Source organism: Eumetopias jubatus, unplaced genomic scaffold (genome assembly GCF_037043125.1).
Source record: "Eumetopias jubatus isolate StellerSeaLion01/CBP00866 unplaced genomic scaffold, mEumJub1_p1.0 scaffold_12, whole genome shotgun sequence".
Taxonomy (NCBI): Eukaryota; Metazoa; Chordata; class Mammalia; order Carnivora; family Otariidae; genus Eumetopias; species Eumetopias jubatus.
Genome location: NW_028274818.1, coordinates 87,016,794 through 87,043,518, shown reverse-complemented (window position 1 = coordinate 87,043,518; position 26,725 = coordinate 87,016,794). Strand labels below are relative to the sequence as shown.

Below are 26,725 nucleotides of genomic sequence, written 5' to 3'. Positions count from 1 at the left end.
TCCTTCCTCAAGAATCTGGCTGCCTCCTTTTCTCATTAGATGTTCCCTGGGTTTTTTCCTCTGTGTTCATACGGTAAGAGAGTGCTGCTCTGATTTAACTTTCCAGCTCAGATTTCTTTCCTGAGCACGAGACTTCACCTCACTGGGGATCCTGTAGGTGCCTCAGATTCAGCGTGTTCAAAGCTCTACTGTCCCTCAGTCTCTTCCTCTGTTCCTGATTTCATTATCTATCTAAATCAGGTACTAAAAACCTTGGTGTCATCCCTCATTTCTTTTTGTTTTTTTAAATTATTTATTTATTTGACAGAGAGACACAGCGAGAGAGGGAACACAAGCAGGGGGAGTGGGAGAGGGAGAAGCAGGCTTCCCACTGAGCAGGGAGCCCGATGCGGCGCTCGATCCCAGGACCCCGATGAGGGGCTCGATCCCAGGACCCCAGGATCATGACCTGAGCCGAAGGCAGATGCCTAACGACTGAGCCACCCAGGCGCCCCCCTCATTTCTTCTTTGTATCCCTTAATATAGTATTACCAGTCACTTGTTTCTTTTCCATCCTGAGTCAGCCACACCATCAGGGGTGCTGCTAGTGCTGATGGCTTTTATTGGTCTTTTTTTTTTCTTTACTGGGAAATCTTCTCTTTCTTCTGTAGCTCACATTTTCCCACTGTCCACACCAAATGGCTCTGGCTTTGATTCTCCTAAATGAGTGCATAAGGCCACAAGCCAAACTATTTCAAGATGAAGTAAGGTGTCAGGTATAAAATGCTACAGGGAGATTGAGGAAGGTGAAGCCCAAGAAAGAAAATACTGGATTTGATGATTCAGGTGGTGTCTGACCCTGGGGGATGTTTTGTAGTATAGTGAAGACTCCCCACACCCATTTCTCCTTTTGTGTACCTTTGTCTGAGATAGCATTCAAGTGGTATCCTTGTAGTCACTGAAACTTTGTTATCAGGGTCCTTCTTCTCCTTTGCTCACTTTATCCAATAGTAAATTTTGCCAGTTGACACTTCAGTCTTCTCTCTCATTTGTGTCCCTTTGATTTTTTTCCTCCTTGAATTTGAATCTTCGTAAATCATCTTTTTGTTATCATTCACATTTAACTGATCATCAGGTTATGATCGTTCTTCTTCATAATCAAGTTGTAAATCTGTCCCTTCTTTTTTTTAAAATATTTTTTAAAGATTTATTTATTTATTTTAGAGTGAGTGAGTTGGGGGAGGGGCAGAGGGAGAGAATCTTCAAGCAGACTCCCCACTGGGCATGGAGTCTGAGGCAGGGCTCGATCCCACTACCCATGAGATCATGGCCTGAGCCAAAACCAAGAGTTGGAACTTAACCAGCTGAGCCACCCAGGCGCCCCTTAATATTTTATTAAGTGATCTCTATACCTAACGTGAGACTCAGACCCACAACCCCGAGGTCAAGAGTTACACACTCCACTGACTGAGCCAGCTAGGCACTCCCCTATAATCATCTTAAATTGGAAAATGCAGTGGACAGTTTTTAGTTCTTTGTCCTATTTTATCATTCTTAATGCCATTTAATCACTCTCTCCTTCATAACCCTCTTCTCTTGACTCTTGAGACTCTATTCTCCTGCTTTTCTTGCCATGTCTTTGGTGGCTTTTTCTTGGTCTCCTTTGAGGGCCCCCAAATATATTTGTCCTCTGACTTGATCTCTCATGACCATGTCTGGACAATCTCAGCTATACTCATGATTTCAACTACCATCCATCTGTTGACTCACAAATATTTGTCATTAGGGCGCACTCTTCCACTGAGCCCCAGATCTGTATTCTTCATTTATTTACCAGGTACTTCCACTTGGAGGTTCCATAGAACTTTAAATGCAGTGGATTTGAAAGGGGACTCATTATCATCTTCCCCAGACTTCTTTTTCATTTTGTCTTGATGAGGGGTACCATCAGTTGCTCATCATCTAGATAGGACACCTTGGGGACATTAATGCCTCCTTTCTCACTGTCCCCATTCATTAGGTCACAAATCCTGTTGGGTCTACTGCCTAAATTCCTAAATCTCTCAGGTCTGCCTTCATGTTTCTGTCCTCACTGCCTTAGCTTGGATCCTCATTATTTTCTTGCCTCATCAGTGCCTTTGTCTCTTCATTGCCCTCCCTTTGTGCAGTTGTGTCCCCTTCTTCCTCCCTACTTCCAAATGCCATACTCATCTGAAATTTGAGTGCTTATTGTATCTTACTTATGTGTGAAATGTTGTGCATGCATTCTTACTTAACCACCACACTAAATTACCATTCTCCCTTTTACTTTGGAAGAGAGTAAACCCCGGTCTCACAAATACAAGTGGTGGGAGAGCAATTTGAACCCAGGCCTTATGCTCCAGAGCCATGAACTTAACCATTTCACTGAGAACCTTTCATTGGCCACCCCTCTTTCCATATTCTAGTCTTTGGAAGCAAGTCACTATTCAAAGTAGAAGGTTAAGGTCCAACTCCTGAGAGGGAACTATTGATGTTGATTATTTGGAATTCTATAAGGAAGATTTATTTCTTATTTATTTACTCAATCATTTATGTTTTATAGATGTGTTTATTTCATACTTGGGTTTATAATTCAATACTATGTTTCTTATTTTAGAAGATGTTCTCATTTTTAAGATGTTCAAGTTATTACCAACTTTTTGCTATTATAAAGCCTGATGAATGAATATTTTCTTAGAAGTTTTGGCATGCTGTTTGATGGTTTCTTTAGATATATTCCTCAAAGTAGGATTGTTGGGTAGGTGCATTTAAGTCTTCTGTACATGTTTCTGGGGATGAAGTTTTTACATAAGGATCTGTTTTTATATTGCTGTCTTTCTAAGAAGTTACTCTAATACCCTTGAGATTTTGCATCCCTTTTTGGGATTATAAATAGTTCATCTTTAAAGCCAGGAACTCAACTATTCATGCTGATTTATTTACCTGTGTAGAGTATTGTGTCAAAGAACGCACTGCAATATCGGGGAAATTCCCAGCATGACGCCCAGGAGTTTCTGCTGTGGCTTCTGGACCGAGTTCATGAAGACCTCAATCATGCTGTGAAGCAGAGCGGCCAGCCTCCTCTGAAGGTGAGGGTGTGCACCCTGCTGGGGCAGCCAAGGAGCCGTGAGCAGGGAGCTCCGTGGTGGTTTAGTGAATGGAGTGAGTGTAGATTCTTCTCTCAAACCTCCACTGAGGAGTTGTTGCAGTTTGCATTTAGTTAATATAGTGAAATCAACTAAGCTCTGGGTGAGTATAAAATTCAGGGATACTTAGAGGAGTTTTCCCGTGTTTACTGCTTGCTGGCAGCATAAGAGAGATGCTGTGTCTAAGGAACTTAAGAGTCTAGTGGGAGGGGACATATTTGCATGTATGACTAGCTTTAGACTACAATCAGGTGATTCCAGTTCACTAAGCTGTTTTTAAAGCAGAAATTGGTTTCTTTTCCAGTGAGACATGTAGCCTTACAGCTCACTGAAATGAATACACACTCAAAAAGGAAATGAATGGAGGTCTTTGCTGTTACAATTGGATTTGAATATAGGAACTGAACCCCTAGAATATTCTACCAAGAAACAGTGATTCATCCTCAATTTTTATGCATGCAACCTTAATATGATTGGTAAAATGATTTATATAATGGAAATAATTAAGACCAAAGAGTTGCTATTCTCTTGCCACTTTTAAAGTTTTTGATAATTCTCGAATTATCAAGTCTGGTTTGATATTTCTCGAAATTTCAGTCTGGTTTTGTAAGGTGTTAAGTAATTCTGATTCAAGGTCCTTCTGTGCCCGGACACTCTGTACTGTCATAGGACCATGTGCTTGTGGCTGGCTCTCCCACCAGATTGAGATGTACTCAAGGTCAGGCACTATGTCTTATTTATCTATAATTGTGTCTTAATGCCCTTTGCGGGGCTCTCTGCAGGTGCTCGCAGGTGCTCAGTGACTAATTATCAGGTGGGTGGACATGAAAAGGCCAATTCAGTATGCCGTCGAGTGGCTGGGCATCCCAGCGAGCAGTGCAGTGGGCAGGGCCTTGAGCAGGTGGGCACCGTGGCTAGGGTTATTTCCTGGAAGAGGCCAGGGGGAGACCTTCGGAGCTGGAGGGAGATGGGAGCACCCTGTGGAAGGACTGCCGGACTGCCTGGGTGGGGTGGAGAGACCAGCACAGGCACGGTCTGTGGGAGAGCTTGTGACATGCGTCCTCGTGACCCCCATCCTGGCCGCTGTGTTCCGATGCCTGTAGCACGTCCTTTTCACGGGAACGTCTGGACCTGATGTACCACTTGTAGAGGAAGTCAAGGACATTTGTGACTGGTTCAGGCTCATCTTCCATTAAGAATTGGTACTTCTAACGTGTGAAATTGTACTTTCCCTTTTTTTAGCCACCGTCAGAGACTGATATGATGCCCGAGGGACCATCTTTTCCTGTCTGTAGCACTTTTGTACAAGAACTTTTTCAAGCCCAGTACAGGTATGAGCATATCAAACTGTCTCTTATGTGGTCTGCTTGGCATAGCTCTAGATGATCTCACTGTGCGTGTCTTTTGTTTTTGTTTCTGAAGATCTTCTTTGACATGTCCTCACTGTCAGAAGCAGAGCAACACTTTTGACCCTTTCCTCTGCATTTCTTTGCCAATTCCTCTACCCCACACAAGGTAAGAACAGATGTAATAAAATTAAGACTGTACATTCCTGTGTATTCCTTTCCTCTGTAGGCTCCTGTTAGGGCTCCTTACTTATTTAGACAAGTAATGGGATTAGTGATAAATTGAATACAGGCTTTGTAAAAACCTTACAGAAGTCTATAAATCCTGGTCTGAATGTGCAGGGTGAGCAGGCACATGGGGCAAGCGTCTTTTTACAGTCCCTGGGGTTGTTGTCTGTTCAGTTGCTCATCCACTGATAGTATGGGGCAGGGGGAGGGTTGTTGAGTGCCTTCTAGATTTTCTAGAGACTTTATGTTGTACTTTTTTTAAAATTTTTTATTGTTATGTTAATCACCATACTATGTTGTACTTTTAATTAGTTGCTTTATTTGAACTGTTTTTCAAAATTTTTGAGAGTTATGCTGTTGTAAAGAACGTACAACCACAGAATCAAGTGTTGATATGTTATATTTTGTTTGACTGCCTTTTCCAAAGATGTCTTGATTATTGTTTTCTGGTTCCACTTAGGTCCAGATGAGATTTTTTTTTTCCCCCTTTGGCTTCCAAATAAAGGTGTGGGTTAGCTTCAGTTTTGTGTTAATTTCAGATCAGGTTTGTTTTGCTTCTGTATTTTAGTTAAAGTAAGTGCCTAATGAAAAGATCTGACTTTGATCTGCACAGGCCTCTCTATGTTACCGTAGTGTATCAGGGGAAATGTTCTCACTGCATGAGGATTGGTGTGGCTGTGCCTCTGTCTGGGACTGTCGCCAGGCTTCGGGAAGCAGTGTCTATGGAAACAAAGATCCCCACTGATCAGGTAATAAGCCTGCTCAGGCCAATTACATATGAGCCATAAAAGTGTTGCTTTCTGTTCTCCAGGAATTTTCTAACAGTCCTCTGCCAAGTATGGTTAGATAGAAATGTAAAACCAGTTGTGTCTGTATTGAGGAAAGAAAAATCAAGATCCAAAGAGGGAAAATGTACATTAAAACTTTCATGCTTCATTTAATTGTACATATATTTTTAAAAGGAAAGCTGCGACTTGACACCAAGACCTTCTTTTAGCTTTGTTTATAAAGTATAATTACTTAGCCTCTCTTAAACTAGCCTTATGGATGCTTATGTGGGCAATAGGAAGAGCATCCCTGTGGTATTTGGAGGTCAGAGAGGCTTAGAAAACCCCACTAGTGGCTCTTGAGAACCCCTTTCCGTTGTGCTGATTGAGAATGGATATCTTCTTGCTGCTACAGTACATACAGATGCTCAATATGGTTTGCTTCCTGCTTAAAGCTGCGTCAGAGACTCACTTCATTTAGATGAGAGAAAGGAATGTTGTGCCCCTTCTGCCTTCTTTTTTTTGGGTACATTTTTGATCAGTAGTTATATTTAAATTGACCCAAAATACTTTTAGCCTATTTGTTACTTGACATTTTTGCATACAGTTTTTACTCAATTCAGTATTATGATTTTATTTAGAAAAATGTTTCTTATTTTAGATTTACTAAGAAAGATGATCCTGTGGTAGGATAACTTTTCCCTAGATAGCTTCTGGAAGCTGCTATGTAATCACATGATTAATAAAGGTGTTTTGTACGTTGGCCTCATGTGGCTTCATTTAGAAAGTTACTGCAGTAAAACAAATACAACCAGCGGTATTGCCTTAATATAGCGAATATCTCATATTTTCATGGGTCAAGTACTGGTGTGTTGATAAAATGTTCATATTCTTCCTTACTGTCAAGTGCTTTTTGATTCTTTTTTTCGCTTCAGGATGAGGGCTAAGACTGAAAGAGGGAGGCAGGCTGAGCTGTGTGTCCAGGGCAGATCTGATTGTATCTTTATTTATTTTTTAAAAGATTTTATTTATTTGACAGAGAGAGACACAGCGAGAGAGGGAACACAAGCAGGGGGAGTGGGGGAGGGAGAAGCAGGGTTCCCGCCGAGCAGGGACCCCGGTGTGGGACTTGATCCCAGGACCCTGGGATCATGACCCAAGCCGAAGGCAGACGCTTAATGACTGAGCCACCCAGGCGCCCCCTGGTTGTATCTTTAAAGCTTCCAGTGCTCTCGGGCTCTTTTTGCATGTGGTTTAAATGGCTGATAGAATTACAGATTTGTTTTTGACCTTAGCTTGCTGGAGAAAATAAATTATCTTGCATGTTCACCTGCAGAAAAACAATGTGGTTATTAAACTCATCAGAAGAAAAATGTGCTAGGGATATTTTTCTTGGACTATTTGTGGAATGTGCCACCAGCCTCTTTCACCTCACAGACTTGTAATACGTTTGTTAGCAGAGGGGATTTTAGGGGTCCCTTCCAACCCCCTCATTTGAAGGGGGCCCAGAGAAACCATGTGAGTTGTTCAAGAGCATAGGGCTGGTTGGTGGCAGGCTGGGACTGGAACCTCTTCATGTCCAATCCAGTGCTTTTTCTCTAGACAGTGCTGCTGAGCATGTAATGAGCATCTAAATGTTTCCATTGTTTTTTTCCCCATCTTTTTTGTTTTGTTTTGTTTTGTTTTGTTTTGTTTTATTGTGAAATACTCAGCCATTTCAGAAACAGGACTTAGAAAGTGGAAGTATCTTGTCCTAAGTATCTTAGAACTAAGAGTTACTAACTCTAATACTGTGTTGTATATTCACTCCTATTTTTTCCTGTGCATATACTACATTTGTTATTTTATAAAAATGGAATCGATTACACACATTATTCTTTATGTTACATCTTATTTAACTAGGAGATCTTTCCATGTTGATGCAAATATATTCGGCTCATTCTTTGTAATTACAGTAGGACTATAATATATTTAATTAGTTCCTATTGTTGGACATTTGAGTTGATTTCATTTTTTTTCCTATTACAAAATCCGTGGTTGTGTGACATTTTTTAACCTGAAAGAAAGAAAAGTTACTGATGTAGGAGAAAGTCTCGGAATCAGATATGGAGGGAGACTGAATAGTCAGATACTCGTTGGCAAGTCTCCCACCTTGCTTGCTTGGTGCGAGACTGAATAGTCAGATACTCGTTGGCAAGTCTCCCACCTTGCTTGCTTGGTGCGAGACTGAATAGTCAGATACTCGTTGGCAAGTCTCCCACCTCTCTTCAGTTTCTTCCCCTTGTGAGACAAGGGGCTTATACTTTGTCATTTCCTGGGGGCTCTTCTTCACGAAAACTTAAAGGAACTCTGGATTCAGTGCCAAGGCGTTCTGAAATGAGAGCATATTATACATTTACAGAGGATATCGTGCTTCTACAATTCACTTACTAAAGGCAGATAGTGTGGGCTCCGTGATGGGTTTCAGAGCCCTCTCACGTCCCCGCAAGCCCTGATGGGCTGGAGAAGCTCATGGTAGAATCGGGAGATCAATTCTTATTGGCTTTCCAGTTACCCAACTGTTTACATTTTTCCCATTTTTAGATTGTGTTAACGGAAATGTACTATGATGGGTTCCATCGTTCCTTTTGTGACACTGACGACCTGGAAACAGTCCATGAAAGCGACTGCATTTTTGCCTTTGAGACTCCAGAAATATTTAGGCCTGAAGGAATTCTCAGTCAAAGAGGTAAATGAGCATCTGTTTCCATAAGGGTTTGCAGGTTTCACAACTGTCTACCCTTTGAGATGTCTATTATATGATGGCATACTTTTTAAAATTATGGTAAAATACACATGACACTTATTTTTATGATGGTATAAATTTTATGGTAACTTTTCTCTGGAAGAAAGCAGTTCTCACTGTTTCAGGCAAAGATATTTCCTTAGTTTCTAATCTTTACTGCCCGCAGTTGGAGCAGCTCCTATCTGAGGCTCAGAACTGACTGAATCCTTCCTCCTTTTCTGTTAAGTGGCTTCTTTTTTTTTTTTTTTTAAAGATTTTATTTATTTATTCATGAGAGACACACAGAGAGGCAGAGGCACAGGGAGAAGCAGGTTCCCCAAGGAGCAGGGAGCTCGACGTGGGACTTGATCCCAGGACCTTGGGATCATGACCTGAGCCGAAGGCAGATGGCCAACCATCTGAGCCACCCAGGCGCCCTGTTAAGTGGCTTCTTAAGCATCTTATGACAGCATTTGGGAGGATGCATGATGCCATAGCTGCCTTTTTTTTTGCATTTTGTTACCTGCTCCAATGCTTAATTTCTAAATTCTAACTCTGCTATAAAATGTTTTCTTGATACCTTGCTTTTAAGAAATTTGCATCAATAGGCAGCAAAAGAAAGTACAGCTGTGGACAGTGCCGTTCCTTTTCCTATGGTTTGGGCTGTGATTTAGAACTTAGCCTGTCTCTCAACTGTGCTTGGAGGATTTGGGGGCTAGTTCTGATTTTGAAAGTTGCTAGGCAACTCAAACTTTGTTCTTGGCCTTAGTGTTCTTCATGGTTCTGGGGCTTCTGTTCTTTTTCTTTACTCCAGTGATTATTAAAGCTTGAGAGGCACCTGGGACATGGTTAGAAATGCAGATTCTTGGACCCCACTCCAGACCTACTGAACGAGAGCCTGTGGGGGTGGGGCCCAGCATGCTGTTTTTCACAGGTGATTCCAATGCACACCAAAGTTCGAGAACTGCTGAACTGAGAACCTAATCCAAGCAGTGTCTTTCTACTGCCATGATTTTTAGAACTGAACCTCCCTGCTCATCCTCTTTTCTTCTCTTTCCATACCCTGACTTTTCTTTTTCTTTTTTTTTTTAAGATTTTATTTAGTTATTTGACAGAGAGACGCAGCAAGAGAGGGAACACAAGCAGGGGGAGTGGGAGAGGGAGAAGCAGGCTTCCAGTGGAGCAGGAAGCCTCATGCGGGGCTCGATCCCAGGACCCTGGGATCATGACCTGAGCCGAAGGCAGACGCTTAATGACTGAGTCACCCAGGCGCCCCTCCATTCCCTGACTTTTTAACTGTCCATTGGAATCTCTGCTTAGAAGTCCTGCGTCGTCTTAACACTCAGCATTTCTTAGACCCGATCCTCCTGCATTTCTTCTCTGGAATCATGGTACCACCATCCTTCTTTTCACCCAAAGTGGATTGAAGCACTTCTTCCTCAAAATTCACATAGAAATGATCAAACACTATGCAGTTTTACTCCTCAATCCTCTTGTCACTGGTATAGCTCAGACCAGTCTCAACTGGGCTTTTCTAGTAACTTCTCTACTATCTTTACCCCTAGACTTTCTTCTTGTATTTTTCCATGGTGCCACCAGACTTATTTGGATATACATTTCTGATCATATTATATGCTTGTTGATTTGCCAGTGTTTCCCCTTTGAGATTAAATCTGAACACCTTGGAAGAATGCATGGCCCGTCATGGTTGGTCCTTGCCTTTATTTCCAGCCTCTTTACTATATTCCATCTCCTTCCCCATGTACCCTATCTAGATTACTCTGTATTTCTCGAATATGTCATGTACTTTTATACTTTCCAACTGTCAGCTCCTACTTTGTCTCCCCTACACACGCCTCCCCGCATCTCCCCATCTTACCCAGTCCTAAGCAACCACTGTTCTACTCTCTGTCTGTAGATTTCCCTAGTTCAGACGTTCATGTGAACAGAATCATATAATATGTGGCCTTTTGTGACTTGCTTCTTTCACTTAGCATAGTGTTTCAAGGTTCATCCGTGTTGTAGCATGTATCAGTCCTTCAGTCCTTTTTATGGCTGAATAGTAGTCCACTGTATGTATATACCACATTTTGTTTATCCATTTATCTGCTGATGGACATTTGGGTTGTTTCCACATTATGAAATAGTGCTGTTATGACCATTCATGTACAAATATTTGTTTGAATACCTGTTTAGAGTTTTTTGGGGATACACCCACATACACACCCCTAGGAGTGGAAACACTGGGTCATGGTAATTCTGTGTTTAACCTTCTTGGAATTGTCAGACTGTTTTTTGCAACAGGTGAATCATTTTTCATCCACCAATATATGAGGGTCATAATTTTTCCACATTCTTGCCAACATTTATTATTTTCCATCTTTTTTTTGTTTGTTTTTTTAGGACACAAAGTTTGCTTTAAATATTTTTTTTAGGGAAAGGACACCACACTTCTACTCAATTAAGAGAAACATTTTTACAGTCTTGAGGTCTTTTATTTTCTTTACATTTATCATACCATGAATTCATAGGGAATGGGTTCCAGCATTTCAGGCTCCTTTCCATTAGTTCTCACAAAGTGTGCTTCTCTGGGTGGGGCAGGCTGGCGCTTCAGATGAACCCAAGTACCTTTCTCCTTGGCTTCCTTCTTTTTCTGATCATTTTCCTTCACATGCTTCAGGAAGCTGTCTCAGCTCTTTGAGTGTTTAATATGCTCAATGCGTACATTAATTCTCTTGGCAAGATCTTGCCCTTAACTTGTTTGTTTACAACAATGCCAACAGCATGCTAAGTAACATTGTAGACTCTTCCAGTTTTGCCATGGTAACATTTGTGGGGCATTCCTTTTTTGAACAGTGCCCATTCCCTTGATGTCCACAATATCACCTTTCTTACAGATTTGCATGTATGTGGCCAAAGGAACAACTCCATGTTTTCTAAAAGGTCTAGAGAACATATAGTAGGTACCTCTCCTCTTTCCCTTTGTGTTGGTCATTTTGGCGAATTACTGGAAGATGGCGGTTCTGGCCGAAAGGAAGCTATTTTCCATCTTTTTGATTATAGCCATCCCAGTGGGTGTGAAGTGGTGTGTCTTTGTGCTTGTATTTGCATGATAAATGATGTTGATCATCTTTTCATATGCTTATTGGACATCTGTTTACCTTCTTTAGAAAAATGTCTATTCAAATTTTTTCCCCATTTTTAAATTGGGATGTAAAGTTACTGAGTTGTAAGAGTTCTTTATATATGCTGGTTCTAGACCCTTATCAGATATATGACTTCCAAATATTTTCTCCCATTCTATAGATTGCCATTTCACTTTCCTGATAGTGTCTTTTGATGCACAAAAAGTTCTTAGTTTTGATGAAGCCTAATTATTTTCTTCTTTTGTTGCTTATCCTTTTTGTTGCTTATCTAAGATTTCATCCTTAAATCCAGGACCGTGAAGTTTACCCCTGTGTTTACTTCTAGGAGTTTTGTAGTTTTAGCTCTTACATTTAGATCTTTGTGCCATTTTGAATTAATTTTTGAATATGGTTTGAGGTGGGTGTTCAGCTGCATTCTTTTGTTGTATGTAAATAGTAATCCTAGCACCATTTGTTGGAGATACCATTCTTTCCGCTTTGAATGATCTTGGTGCCCTTGTTGAATGTCCTTATTTTAGTTCCTCGTTTTCTTCACCACCCACTTCGATAGGTGCCTCTAGTTTCTGAACCTTTACATAATTCTGTACGTTGGGTTGGTCAGCTTTCTCCATTGCCAGCCTAGGATTCCGTTATCTCTGGTATACCCATATTTACATTATTATTTTCTAAGTAGTCCGTTATTTCAGTTTTGATTTTTCTTTGACCTAACAGCTTCTTTTTGTTTTCTGGTTGCATTTTCATGTGTGTGCTTTGTTCAAATTGTTTTCTACTTTTATTACATTACAGTAAAAGAATACTCAGTTATCACCTTTTCCAGAAAGCTTCCCCCCCTCACCCCCCCGCAGGCACCCCCCCAGGTGGGCTGGCTGACTTCCTCCTCCTTGCTCCAGTCACATCTTCTGCTAATCTCTGACACCAGCACGTTGTGTGCAAATAATCTTTTTTCTTCTCTGTCCTTCCACCACACTGCGAAATTCTCTGTAGTTGGGGCTGTGTTTATCTTTCTGTACCCAGCAGTTCAGTATAGTTCCTAATGCATAACAAGAGCCCAATTAATGTTTGTTCAACTGAAAATTTGATCAAATCCCCTTTCACACCCCCATGGCTAAGGGTTAACGCTAACTTTCTGTTTTTAAGTGACTTTGGTGAGGTCCAAGTTTATCATCTACTGACCAGAGAGTTTCTTTGTTGGAAGACTGTACCACTTATTGAGTATGTGTTAGCCTCTGTTAAAGCCTTGTAAATAACTTATTTGAGACATATGAAGCTGCTACCTTCCCCACTTTGCAAATGAGAGAGTGAAGACTTGGGGTGATTGAGTAACCATCCCAGTCATGCAGTTGGTAGTAAGTGGGTGTGCTTTTTGAACACAGAGCTTGATTTCTTTCTTTTTTTTTTTTCAAGATTTTATTTATTTATTCATGAGAGACAGAGAGAGAGAGAGAGAGAGGGAGGCAGAGGGAGAAGCAGGCTCCCAAGGAGCAGGGAGCCCGATGCGGGACTTGATCCCCGGACCCTGGGATCATGACCTGAGCTGAAGGCAGACGCTTAACCATCTGAGCCACCCAGGCGCCCCCAGAGCTTGATTTCTGTGCAGTTGAGTGGAACCCCCTCATCACTTTAGAACAGGTCTTCCCAGCCTTCTGCAAGGAGGTGGGAAATGAGGTTGTTCATTGTCTCAAATTCAGACTTCTTTTATTTTTATTTTCTCATACCGAAGTTTAAAATGGCTATGGAGTGAAATCTGTTCTTCCTTTTGTGATTTCTTTTTGGTGTTTAAGCTTAAAAAAGTATTCCTCTCTCTAATAGCTTGATGAAGATTCCATTTTTTCTTACTTCTAGTTTCTGTATACTTTTTTTTTTAAACTCTAATTCACCTGGAATTTATTTTGATTAACCACATACTGGTCATTTTAAATTGCTGTAATGCTGATGTCCCTTAATAGGTTTGGCAAGTCTTATATTGCTGGATATTTAGGTTATTGCTAAAATGCTGCTACGAATACTTTTGTATAGCCACTTTTTATTTTATTCTCCTTTTGGTGGTGGTCTTATTTGTATGTGTGTGTGGTGGTGGTGGTGGAGGGCTTTCGTCTTTTTTCTTTTTTTTAAAGATTTTTGTTTATTTGAGAGAGAGTGAGTGAGAGAGAGAGAGCACAGAGAATGGGGAGAGGCAGAGCAGACTCCTCCTGATCAGGGAGCCTGACGTGGGGTTTGATCCCAGGACCCTGAGATCATGACCTGAACTGAAGGCAGATGCTTAACCGACTGAGCCACCTCGGCAACCTGGAGGGCTTTCTTCTATTTCCAAGTTTGGGTATAATTTCCTTAGGCTGTACTTCTGAGGATTAAAGAGGTGAACAATTATTTTAATTTAATTTTATTATTTTTTTATTGAGGTGTAATTCACATATAACATGTTAGTTTCAGGGGTACAACATAATGATTCAGTATTTGTATATACTGCAAAATGATCATCACAGGAAGTCTAGTTAACATCCATCTCCATATAATTACAAAAATTTTTTTATTATGAGAACTTTTAAGATGTACTCTCTTAGCAACTTTCAGATATACAGTACAGTATTATTATTAACTGTAGTCACCATGCTGTACATTACATCTCCTTACTTATTTATTTTATAGCTGGAATTTTGTACCTTTTGATCCCCTTTCACTAATTTTGCCTGACACCATCCAACCCCCTGCAACCACTAATCTGTTCTCTGTATATGTGAGCATGGTTTCATTGTTGTTGTCTTAAATTCAACATATAATGAGATCATATGGTATTTATCTTTCTCTGACTTCTTTCACTTAGCAAAATGCCCTCAAGGTCCATCCATGTTGTTGCAAATGGCAAGATTTCCTTCTTTTTTATGGCTGAATAGTATTCCATCGAAATGAACAATTGTTTAATCAAGCACTTAATTGAGTTTCTCCTAAGTACAGGGCATTGTCCTAGGTACTGAATTGCTGAGTAGCTCTGATTGACAGCTCTGTTTTCACCTGATTTTCAGCAACCTGTATCATGCCAATCAATCATATATTTTTGTTCACTTAAATGTGGGTCCATCTAGTGTGATTGATTGTATTAAAGTTGACATGTCCTATAATGGCTGTGAATCTCGTAAGCGTGGTTTATCTTTTGTTTCTTATAACTCTGGTTCTTTAATTAGGGAGAAGAAACTGCAGTTAGAATATTGAAGATCATTCCACATTTACTAGTCTTAATTTTTTTTTTTCCAATTTATTTGGTTGCTGGTTGCATGGTCTTACCTTTAATTTGTCTTGGTGGATCATCTCTGCAAACTTGCTCTTCTAAAACAGTATCCAGTATTCACTCAAGTGAAGAGGTTACTGTTTTTTATTTTTAAAGATTTATTTGAGAGAGAGAGAGCATCCATGGGGTGGGTGGAGCAGAGGGAGAGAGAATCCTCAAGCAGACTCCTCACCACCTATGGAGCCTGAAGTGGGGCTTGATCTGAGAACCCCGAGATCATGACCTGAGCTGAAATCAAGAGTCAGATGCTCAACTGACTGAGCCACCCAGGTGACCTCAAGTGAAGAGTTTTAAATTTCAGTTTTCAAGATACATCAAGCTAGTTTAAAGGATTTTAATGATGGGATGCCTGGGTGGCTCAGTTGGTTAAGCCTCTGACTCTTGATTTCAGCTCAGGTCTTGATCTCAGGGTCATGAGTTCAAGCCCCACTTGGGCTCCACGCTGGATATGGAGCCTACGTAAAAAAAAAATTATTTTAATGACTGGATAAGTTATCTCAAAGTAGATCATTTGGGGGGGTTGATTATAGTTTAAATTACATAATGCAACTTCTTAATTTCTCCATTGGGTGAATGTCTTTGTAATGAATGAAAAGAATTTTGAATTGATAGAATAAGTTTTTTATTTTATTTTTTCCAGGAATCCACTTAAACAACAATCTAAACCACTTGAAATTTGGCTTGGATCATCATCGACTGTCTTCTCCTACACAAACTGCAGCAAAGCAAGGGAAAACAGACTTGCCCCCAGCAAGAGCGGGAAACGACAAGATTGTTCTATTAGTGTGTAACCGAGCCTGTACTGGGCAGCAAGGGAAAAGGTAAAAACTGGCTTACTAATAAGTGCTGAAACTTTAAAAGTCCAATATTTTCAAACATTTTAAAAAGTGGGGATGAAAAACCCTTACTTTTATTAACTTTTGATTCCAATATTTAGAAAGAATATGTGTATAAGTTGACCTCATTTTGAGGGGTTGGGAGGAGGAGAATATAAAATTAGGATGATAGAATCTGAATTAGAAAGGCTCTCCAAGCTCGTCTAGTTGTTAAAGGCTCCGTTCATGTGTTTATTTTTAGCTCAGGTTCCTCATGGGGCCTATAGGCCTATATCCAGCTACTTTCTTAACAGCCTTTTTTTTTTTTTTTTAATTCTTAACATATCTACTTGAATGGTACATGCACCTCAGTCTTACGTTCCAAACTGAACTGATTCTCTTTCTCTGTAAATCTGGCTCTCCAGTATTTCCTGTCTCAGCAAATGGCAGCACTATTCATTCAGCTACTTCAGTCAGAAATTCGGGAGTTGCAAATCTCTCTCAAATCTGTTTCCTGCTAAGAATATATGGGAGGTTTAGACTATCTTTTAAAGCAGTTCTATCACAATAGTAATGTAACCTGAGTAGTAATGAAATATGGATATGTTTCAGGGACAAAGGACTCTGTTTCTACTGTTTGTCAGGGTAGCATTTTATTAGTCTTTTAAAATGTTGCTTAGAAATAACTTATTTAATGATGGTTAAATAACTTAAGTATGAAATGTGTTGATTTGTATATTTATGATACTTGTTAACAAATACTTTAGTGTTTACAGTGTGTTGGGCACTGTTCCAACATGGGATAGAGCAGTGAACAAGACAGACTGTGTTCTTGTGGAGCTTACATCCCAGTGAGGACAGACCGACTGTAAACAAGTAAACACATGTCACTTCGAACAGTCCTCACCATTTTGAAGATATTAAAGCAGGCCTGGATGATGGAGTGTGCTGGTGGGGGGGCAGCCAGACCATGCTAGAGGTGGGGACAGGGAGGTCCACCTGAAGAAGCAGCATGGAGCTGAGGAGACGGTGTGAGTGATGTGAGCCTCTGGGGAGAAGGCTGCGTGGGGAGAGAACATGAGTACAAAGACCCTGAGACTAAGGAGAACTTGGCATGTTTATTTAAGGGGCAGAAAGAAAGGCAGCTCAGTGTGTTGATGTAAAATAAAGAACTTGTGGAGTCCCTTTTGTAATGATTCTCTTCTCTTGCAAGTGAAGACATGACTATGTGAAAAATAGGAGTGGCTGATTTGCATGTGCTTGTCATTTCTTTCACATCACAGTGCTGTTTGTGGAATACTGCTCTATGTAGACTGAGGCTGTTAGGAATGGCTTTCTTGATCTGAGTGCCTCTGCTTCAGCCTGAATCAGGGATTTTCTCTTGGCTCCTTTGTTCATTCATTAAGTGTGTATGGATTTCTGGGCATTGACTGGGTGTGGGGTACTGTGATAAATCATAGTTCCCGCTGTCAGATAACTCAGTCTACTGGTGGAGGCAGGAAGATAGACAGTATTTGCAGCACGGTGGAGTGAATGCCATGGCCCACATAGCACAGAGAACAAGTCAACAGGGTGCTTCCTGCAGAAGAATCCCTCTGCTGGGTCTTGATGTGAGTGAGTAGGAGGTGGCCCAGAGGAAGGGTGGGAGGGGTGTTCCGAGCGGAGGGAGTTGACCGCACAGAGAGTGAGTAGGACACGTGTAGGGCAAAAGAATAGGTCTGAGTGGCTGGGCTTGGATGAGAGTGTGGCTGGGCCAGGGGTCCTCGGCCCTGGCTGCATATCAGAACCGCCTGGGGGTTCCTCAGCACATCTCTGTGCTCGGGCCGCGGACCAGAGTGATTACAGCAGAATCTCGGGGGCTGCACTTGGGCATCACCGTGTTTTAAAGCTCCCTTGGTGATCTCAATGTGTAGCCAAAGCTGAGAACCGGGGTACGGTACTCCTAGGAGTCCAGCATGGGCAGGGCCGCATGGCTTCTCCTGTAGGCTGGGAGCTGACTTTCTGTGTCATTTGCCTGCCAGTGCCTTCCTCGTCAGACAACCAGGCTATGGCCACCTGCCTGCCAGGCCTTCTAGGCTTGTCTGTTACTGCAGCACACAGTTCCTTATATGGGAACCCGCGCTGTTAGCCAGACCACGGCCACTCCTGTCGTCTTTCCTCACCGTATTCACGGATCCTGCCCTCTTGCCCCCTCGTACCGCCTAGAAGCCATTTTGACACATGAACTGTAAAATTTTGTGTAGAAATCTAAGCTTCTCTGCTTTTTCATCTACTTATGGGAGTAACTATTAAATTTCCTGTTTGTTTTATTTTGAGAACTGTCTTAAACCCAATAATATAGTCGTTCTATTTTAAGAGACCATGAGTAAACAATTACAATATTAAAGGGATTGCGGTACTTTTAAGGTGATTGCAATATTTGTGTGTGTTAGATTTGGACTGCCTTTTGTGCTGCACTTAGAGAAGACAATAGCGTGGGACCTTCTGCAGAAGGAAATCTTGGAGAAGATGAAGTATTTCTTGAGGCCCACGGTTTGCATCCAGGTGAGTAAGCATATTGACACTCCAGCATAGCATGCATGTGTACCCAAGTGAAGAAACAGTCACTGTGGTGAAATTTGAATTTTGGACCTCTGCATTTAGGGAAGACCAGGCGCTGAGCTGGATGTTGAGGAGCCCTGGTGGAAAGCTGTTTGGTAAAATCTGCTGTGTTCAGATTTTCAGGACTAAGGATTTACCCCTCATTTTCTGGCCACTGCAAGAATTCCCTTGAACTGCTAGGTATTTCTTTATAATATATATTTATCTAATAAAGATTAGCACACAATCAGCTTTGAGAGATTATAGAACAGGTATCTGTATATTTTCAAAATTAGGATTACTATATGAAGGTATCCATGGAGGACTTACATTAAATTAAGGTTCAGCCTAAAGCAGCATATTACTTGTCCTGCATAACATGTTTGATATGTAAATTGCATTAGGTTAATCATCTTTAAAGTGTGTAAGAGTGGCTCAACAACCTAAAAGAATATCAGAGAGAAGCATTTTGCAAAAGCGTTTGCTGTCCCTCTCGTCTGTTTTGGAAATGCCACTGTGACGCACATGCCCTTGGGGAGAAATTCAGCCACATTTTCCTTTACTGTTTGATGCAGGTGTGTCCATTCAGTTTGCGTGTTGTCAGTGTTGTGGGGATAACATACTTGCTGCCCCAGGAGGAGCAGCCGCTGTGCCACCCAACAGTAGAGAGGTAAGAATCGATCAATCAGTCACCTGCTAGAATTTTATTTATCTTCCTCTGTAATTTCTAGTGATGTCTGATATAATTTCTACCTAAGTGTGGTAGGCTCATTAGGCTTGTTTAGAAATTAAGTATACTTATTTTACTTTTCATTCACATTTGAGTATGATATATATGATCTTTTTTGAAATCAGGAAAGCAAATTAATGTATGTCCCAGGACTACAGATAAATTACACTTTAATATTCAGTCAGGATGGAAGCTTGCCAAAGTAGAATTCTCATCATGCCCCTTTCCTCCTGGAAATCTTAAATGGAAACCTGTAGCCTAAAAGATAAAGCCCAACTTCCATGGTGTACGACGCTCTACACAGTTTGAACCCTGCTTACTTCCTGCTTGTCAGGCCCCACTCTTCTCCTCCTCCCATCTTAGACCTTCAGTAGTATCAGAGCACGAGGATTGTTGGAAAGTGTTGGCACCGCTTCGTGTGTGCCTTTGCATGTGTGGTGTCCTCTGTCGATCATTCCGTTCCTTCAAGCCTTCTTTCTGTCCCACCTCTCCCTCAGTAGACTTAGTCACTTCACTCTGCTACCTCTGTGCTTGGTGTATGGGGGAGAAGGAGAGATGTAGGAGCAGACTTTGTTTCCAGAGGAACTATTATCCGGTCTCTCTTTGGGTTGGTGAGAAATGACACAAAAAGTTGGAAAGGTCATTAAAAAAAAAAAAAAAAAGAATATCTAGAAGTGGTTGTGGACAGCCTTATAACATGAGACTAATTTCTTCCAATCTCTTTATTTCTATACTGGATGTTTTAATTTAAGGATTTTTCAGTCCAATTGTAACCTAGTTATTCTAGGTACGAGGTCATAACGGTCTCAATAGAAACTTTTTCTGATGAGGAACAATGGTGAAGATTTTCAGTAATCATATTATGATGCCTAATTTCAGATAGGACGTAAGTAAAATCATTTCTTTAGAACATAATATGTGACTTCGTCTCCATGCTCTAGGGCACTAAAATCTTGTGGACCAGGTGGCACTGCCCACGTGAAGTTAGTGGTAGAATGGGACAAGGAAACAAAAGATTTGTGAGTATTTTTTTTTACTTAGTGCTTATAGAATCATTGATTTAATTATCATTTTAATAACATCCCTTTGATCTTTCAGATTAGCTGAAACAAATCTCTCTTTAAGTTTCCAAGTGGGTTACTAATCCTTTATTTAACCAGTTATTTCTTTCCTGTACATTCTTTTGTCTGGATCTCAAAAACCTCAGAATGTTTGCTGCTGATCAGACAGAACTATTTATTCATTACTGTACAGGGCCAATTACTTTTTTTTTTTATTTTTAGAGAGAGCATGCTCAAGCAGGGGTGGGGGAGGGGAGGAGAGGGCAAGAGAGAGAATCTCAGTCCGTGCTGGGTGAGGAGCCCGACTCAGGGCTTAAATCTTACAACCCTGAGACATGACCTGAGCTGAAATCAAGAGTGGGATGCTTAACCCACTGAGCCACCCAGGTGCCCCTTTGATTTTTATTACAGGCCCATTAATTCTAGTAAATTATACCAAATGCATGCCCTTAGATACAAAGGACAAGAATCTATGAATTAATAGTTCATGGCCAATCCCATGAAAACCAACTCCCAAGTTATTTCTTGAAAATAACTTTATAGATACAGAACTTTTCAAGAATATTTTGAAACATAGAAAACTTGGATGACTGGTTGGATAACCTGTTTACTTTCATTACACATTGGTTCTTCTTGGTTATAAATTTATAGTCACATTGTGAAGCTGCAATTTTGGGGTCAGTTTTGCAAGACATTCTCTGATAAATACCCACCCCCTCCCCCATTGCAGCTTGTTTGTAAATACTGAAGATGAATATATTCCTGATGCAGAAAGTGTCCGTCTGCAGAGGGAGCGTCATCATCAGCCTCAGACTTGCACTTTATCCCAGTGTTTCCAGCTCTACACCAAAGAGGAGCGGGTAAGAGCCTGGCAGCACTTCTTAGGTGGTGAGGGGGGCAGGGAGGGGGTGGGGCAGGATGACACCAGAGAAGCAAATGATGCTCCAGAAAAGTCCCCAGACATTCTGCACTCATGTAAGTTCTGCTGCACACACAATGGGCATCTAAGTGCTATCCATTTTAGGACTTTAACAAAAAGTAGTTTAGATTACTAGAAAATTTTGACTGATTGAAATGCTCTAGAAGTGAACCTTTGTAGTTAATATTTTCCCCTTTTAACAATAATAGACTTTTTTGTTTTGACTTAGAGATTTTATTTATTTGTTTATTTATTTATTTATTTATTCTTAAGACTTTATTTGAGAGAAAGAGAGATCGTGTGTGAGAGATTGAGCACAAGTGGGTGGGAGGCAGAGGGAGAGGGAGAAGTAGACTCCGCTGAGCAGGGAGCCTGACGTGAGGCTCGATCCCAAGACCCTGGGATCATGACCTCAGCTGAAGACAGACTCCTAACCAACTGAGCCACCCAGGCGTCCCTCAATTTAGAGATTTTAAATCATTTGCCCTAGTAACCAGAATAGTGATTCTTAATTTTTTGGTACTAAGAACATAGGTGCCAGAACCTATTTAAATTTAAACTAAATTAATGAAAATGAAATAAAATTAAAATTTCAGTTCCTTAGCTGCATTAGTCACATTTGGAGTTCTCAGGGCGGGTATACATGGAAAGTTCTATCAGACAGCAGTCAACACAGTGCTTGGCAGATAGAGGGGACTCAGTAAATATTTGAATGGAAGAATGGACAGAGACATGGATAAGTAAGTCTCTGCGGTTGGGGCCAAGGCCTGTGTGATTTTTAAAACTCTCCAGGTTTATGCACCTTGAACAGCCTTGACTAGAGTAGTTGGCATTCATCTAATCTTGAGTTGATGTTGGCATCATAATTTTGACTGCTAATTGTCACTGCTCACTCTTGTATGTAGTGAACCCTGAAATTTCAGGGTTAGAGGGGACTTTAAAACTCCTTTTTTCTAGTGGTTGCGTTCTTCTACCTAATTGCAAATAGATGATTGTCCAGCTACTGTTTGAATACCTTAGTTATGAGGCATTAGTCTCTACTCAAGAGACATACCATTTCCTCTCTGGATATCTCTGATGGTCACTGAAGCTGCCCTGAAATAGGCCCCAGGTTACTATAGCCAACAGGCGTTCTCTCTCCTGAGTTCGTTAAGGATATTTGAGGACAAGTCTTAATTTTCTTCCGCTTGTCTGTCCTTTAAATATTTGAAAATACTTTTAATATTCTCACAGAGTCTTTTTCCCCCAAGCTGTTCATAGCTCGTTCCTTTAATAACAGTTTTTTATAAGACCTGTCCCCCCCCCCCCCCCAGTTTGGGGCCTAATTATAAAATAGTTGGCCTTATTATTTTTTTTTTTAATTTTTAAAATTGTTTTTGATTTTATTTATTTGAGAGAGAGAGAACACAAGTAGGGAGGAGAGGGAGAAGCAGACCCCCTGCTGAGCAGGGAGCCCAATGTGGGGCTCGATGCCAGGACCCTGGGATCATGACCTGAGCTGAAGGCAGACGCTTAACTGACTGAGCCACCCAGGTGCCCCAGTTAGTTGGCTTTAAAATGGGTTGATGGCAGATTCTGTTTGGAACTTTGTCCTATAGGGCTTGCTTTTTTTTTTTTTTTTTTTAATTTGGGAGATGTTTGAGAATGGCACAAAGCTTAAAACTGAGCAGATCTACTGTATGACAACATTGGTATTCCACAAAACATCTCACTGGTCTAGAAGGATGAATTCAAGCTGGCAAGATACATTTTAGTAGGGATTCATTCAATAAATGTTTACTGAGTACATACTTTGTGCTAGGTGCTACACATGGTACTGGGGATGTAACAGATCGCGCCAAGTGGGGGTTCTGCCTCTGGGCTATTTATAGTCTCGTGGGGATAAATAAGTAAATCAAGGAAGTAACTTGATGTGGTTGAGAAACAGGAATGAGGCCAGTGTAGCTGCAATACAGGGGTGAGGAAGAGAGTTGTGAGAGTCTGTCCTGGTCATAAAATAACCTTAGCATCTATAAGCAGTGCTTGGCACAGAGAAGGCGTTTGGTAAGTACATATTAGAATGAGTGAATAAGTGAGTATTACTTGGGTCCAGAAATCACAGAACAGGTACAGAGGAGGAGATATTATTTAGCAGCAGACCGTGAGGCGGTAACTTCGGGTTTAGGTGTCCGCAAGCTCAGTACTGATCCACAGTCAACACCGTGTCAGCCACCTCCAGCTGCCTCAAGGATACTTTAAAATAGTGTCCAGAACTCAGATGGTGATAGCACTGCTCTTTTCATTACCTTAAATGTTCACGGTTAAAAGAGACTGACAAACCGTGGCATGAGAGAGTGGCTAGGGGATGGTGCATCTGGAAACCATGATGCGCTGAATGTCTTTTGACAGAGGAGGCCTTAAGTGGGGATCTGATAGTTATTTTTAGGCACTTCAAGGACTGTCTGTGGATGAGGGATTGGACTTAATTCTATCTAAAAAGCAGAACTTAAAGATTGGAAATTACAAGGGAGAATGAATTTGTCTTAATATGAGGAAGAACTCTCTGACAGACCATCTGAAAATGAAATAGCTGCCTGCTGAGATAGCTGTCCTTCATTTGCTACGCAGAGTTAGCTAGACCAGCGATGCTCCGAGTATGGTCTGCAGGTCCAGGAGCTCTTTATAGCAGTTTACAATAAGATAAGTACAGAAATCAGAGACGTTTTAGAAAATGTCGTAGCTATTAGACATTGTCAGGACATTCTTACTGTATCTTGTACAAGTATCTGTGTTGGAAATTAACAAAACAAATAAACAACTTGCCCTTTTACCACAAGCCCTGGGCTGGATGGCCACATATGGAGACTATTAATATGTCAACGGAGGTGCAGACTTAACGGATGACAGTGTAGGTCCTTGCCAGTCTGTGTCTGAGCCACCTCCATCTACCCAAACTTCTGTTTCTCCCCATGTTTCCTACAAACATGATTGGGTCTCCCTGTCATGAAAAAAAAGAAAATCCCCTCAATTTTGTTTCCCTTTCCAGTGACCATGCCTGCCTTTCTCTTCCTCCTTTCTGCTTCATTCCCCATTGGTGGTTTCAGCTCTTGTCCTCCCTCCATCTGACTTGCATTTCTGACACTGCCCTCTGAAACTCTCTCTGTGGCCCTTGGTTTGCTCAGTTCTGTGGCCTTTGCCCCATCTCCAGCCGACCCCTCCAGGATCTTGCCATTCTCTCTCCTTAGTCTGTATAAAAAAGAATGCTTCTGGTTTGCCTGGTTTTTTTGACTATACGTCCTCAGGCTCTTTCCCTTAAAACGAGGATTTCCCCAAGATTCTGTTTTTGACTTCTGTCTGTCCCATCTCAGTGGGCATTGTCATCCACAGCATGCTTTCCTTACCTCATCATGTTCATGGTCCTTGATCTGATGCATCTTCTGAACTCCAGAGGGGATTTAAATCTCTCACCAGACATGCCTCATGGGCACCTCTAACTGAATATGTCCCCATCCTGAAACCCTCGCCTGCAGAGATGGCATATGTAGACCTGAAGCCTCAGATTGACATTCAGAAAGACCTTGTTGATAGCAGGAGGTGGGGGGATTGTTTAGAGGGGTTCAGTGCTTGGGAGAGAGAGATCAGTTAGGAGACTCGCCAAAGTCCAGGTAAGAGCATGGGTGAGGATTGTGAATTAAGGCCATCTTCGTGGGAATGGAGTAGAGGAGACAGGTGTATGATATGGCAGAGACAATTACTTTGGATAGATGTGGAACCGGAGGAAGAGGGAGGGTTTCGAAGGTTTGGGATACTCTGCCCCACCCCGCCGCGAGTACTGCCTTTTGTGGGTGGTAGTGGTGGTTGCTGAGGTAGGACTTAGAGGAGGAGGAGAAAGTATATTGATGGAAAGGCAACAGGTTGAGTTTAGGAGTTTGTGGAATTTGAGGTTCTTCTGTGACATTGAATGTCCTCTGTGTAATATTTACCTGTTCAGTCATCTCTTTTTGAGAGAGAATTTATTCAGCAAATCTTGGGGGGCCATCTCTGGCCAGGTGCCTCTCGTGATTGTGTTTTTCCACTGACTCCCCATCATATGTGGTTTCCAGAGAGATTCCGAATCATACCACACCTTGACCAGGAAGTGAGTGCCACGGTCTTCTGTAGAAAGTCTTGCCTTAAGTGGTGCTTAACGGAAGTCGTTTCATGTCCTTGTTTTCAGCTTGCTCCAGATGATGCCTGGCGCTGCCCGCACTGTAAGCAGCTGCAGCAGGGGAGCATTACGTTAAGCCTCTGGACTCTGCCTGATGTGCTTATTATACATCTAAAGAGATTTCGACAGGTAGGTAAATCCTCTGTTTTAGTGAGAAAAGCTGTGGCCATGTTTCTTATACCTCTACTGGTGGGCTGCATGGGTGCTTTGTGTGTCCCTGTTTGATCTAGTGTTCCTGTTCATGTTGTTACAGACACATCTGCCCCGTGTTTGGGGTCATGTTTTGTTCTTACCCAAAGCAAAATTTGAGCATCTTGTGACCCTTTAAATTCTAAACATTTTAGTTCATACTGCAGATATTTTACTTTGTTCTTGAGGACTTGCTTTAGATTTGTAAATGCTGTGTTTTAAATTTTAGTAAGTGTATTTTGGTATTTAAAAAAAAAAAAGTAGAGCTCCTTTCTGGGGTGGGTAGAATTCTCTTTGTACCTAAAGTAATAATGGGTGTTATCCTGCTCCCAAGGAGCTGTTGTATAGTTGGGAAGATGAGTCATAAATATATACAGAGAAAAGCTGCTTTGAGCTGTATTACTCTGAGTCAGTTTTTCAAAAAGGCTGTCTATTCCCTGAGGTTAGGGTTGTCCTGGGCAGGCCCCATTGTAGGAGAGGTAAAGAGGAAGTAAATGTTTAAGGAGCATCTGAGGCCTGGCTTTAAGGTTTGTATCTGAAAGATTAGGAGGAGGCATCTCCCAGTTGAGGGGAGCAGGGCTGCGCACTCACAGTGGCAGAGGGAGCGATGTGTGCAAAGCCCTGAGTGCGGATAGCATGTACCAGAGACTGAAAGCAGGCCAGTTTGGCTGCAGCTCCAGAGGATGGGGGAAGCTGTGAGCTGAGGTGGAAGGGGTGCGCAGGGGCTGGCCAAGCAGACCCTTGTGGGCAGAGTGGGATTCTGATAAAGGGTTATAAACGGAGAAGCAACATGACCAAATTTGTGATTTGAAGAGACCATTCTGGCTGCAGTGTGGAGAATGTGAGGCTGCACGAATGAAGCTGGGGAGATCTGGAGGGAACCAAAGCAACCATCCAGGGGAGGGGTGCTGATGGCTTCTCTGGAGCAGTGGCAATGGAGATGAGATTGGAATAGAATCAAAAGATGTTTAGGACTTGCTGATGAAGTGGAGGTGTCTGCGGTGACATGCACAGGATCCCCAGGGCTGGGCTTTCACTCAAAGGTTTAGGGTCTGGCTCCTATAGTAAAGAATGTCCCAGCTGCATGCTTCCATTGGGATCTGCAGGTAGACAGCTGATGAGGTTCAGAGCCCAGCCTTCTCTGGCCCCTTCCACATATGCACACTAACTTCCTTCGCTTTCTGTTTCTTTAGAAGGCATGTCCCCACCCTTACCACACCTCGGACTCAAAACTGCAGTGTCGCTTTTGACTTCTTTCTTGCCCCTCCCCTGTAGCCAGTTACCTCTTCAGCTTGGTTGTGCCTCTGCATGGCCTCCTGAGTGTGTCCCCTTCTTCCCCTTCTCCCCACTCTTTTTTTTTTTTTTTTAAAGATTTTATTTATGGGAGAGAGAGAGAGCATGAGAGGGGGGAGGGTCAGAGGGAGAAGCAGACTCCCCGCTGAGCAGGGAGCCCGATGTGGGACTCGATCCCAGGACTCCAGGATCATGACCTGAGCCGAAGGCAGTTGCTTAACCAACTGAGCCACCCAGGCTCCCCCCTTCTCCCCATTCTTGCTGTCAGCATG

The 26,725-nt window shown here is 41.8% G+C and overlaps 1 protein-coding gene across 1 annotated transcript in view; it reads left to right on the top strand.

The window, feature by feature from the left end:
• The window catches only part of USP31 (ubiquitin specific peptidase 31), a 65,697-nt gene that overhangs the window by 25,918 nt on the left and 13,054 nt on the right, over positions 1–26,725 (top strand). The window contains exons 2-12 of the mRNA XM_028090378.1: positions 2,952–3,089; positions 4,389–4,477; positions 4,569–4,661; positions 5,334–5,469; positions 8,071–8,215; positions 15,321–15,501; positions 17,928–18,039; positions 18,651–18,745; positions 19,747–19,824; positions 20,597–20,726; positions 24,981–25,100. Coding sequence (XP_027946179.1) covers positions 2,952–3,089; positions 4,389–4,477; positions 4,569–4,661; positions 5,334–5,469; positions 8,071–8,215; positions 15,321–15,501; positions 17,928–18,039; positions 18,651–18,745; positions 19,747–19,824; positions 20,597–20,726; positions 24,981–25,100 — 1,317 coding nt within the window. The remainder of the gene's footprint in view (positions 1–2,951; positions 3,090–4,388; positions 4,478–4,568; positions 4,662–5,333; positions 5,470–8,070; positions 8,216–15,320; positions 15,502–17,927; positions 18,040–18,650; positions 18,746–19,746; positions 19,825–20,596; positions 20,727–24,980; positions 25,101–26,725) is intronic.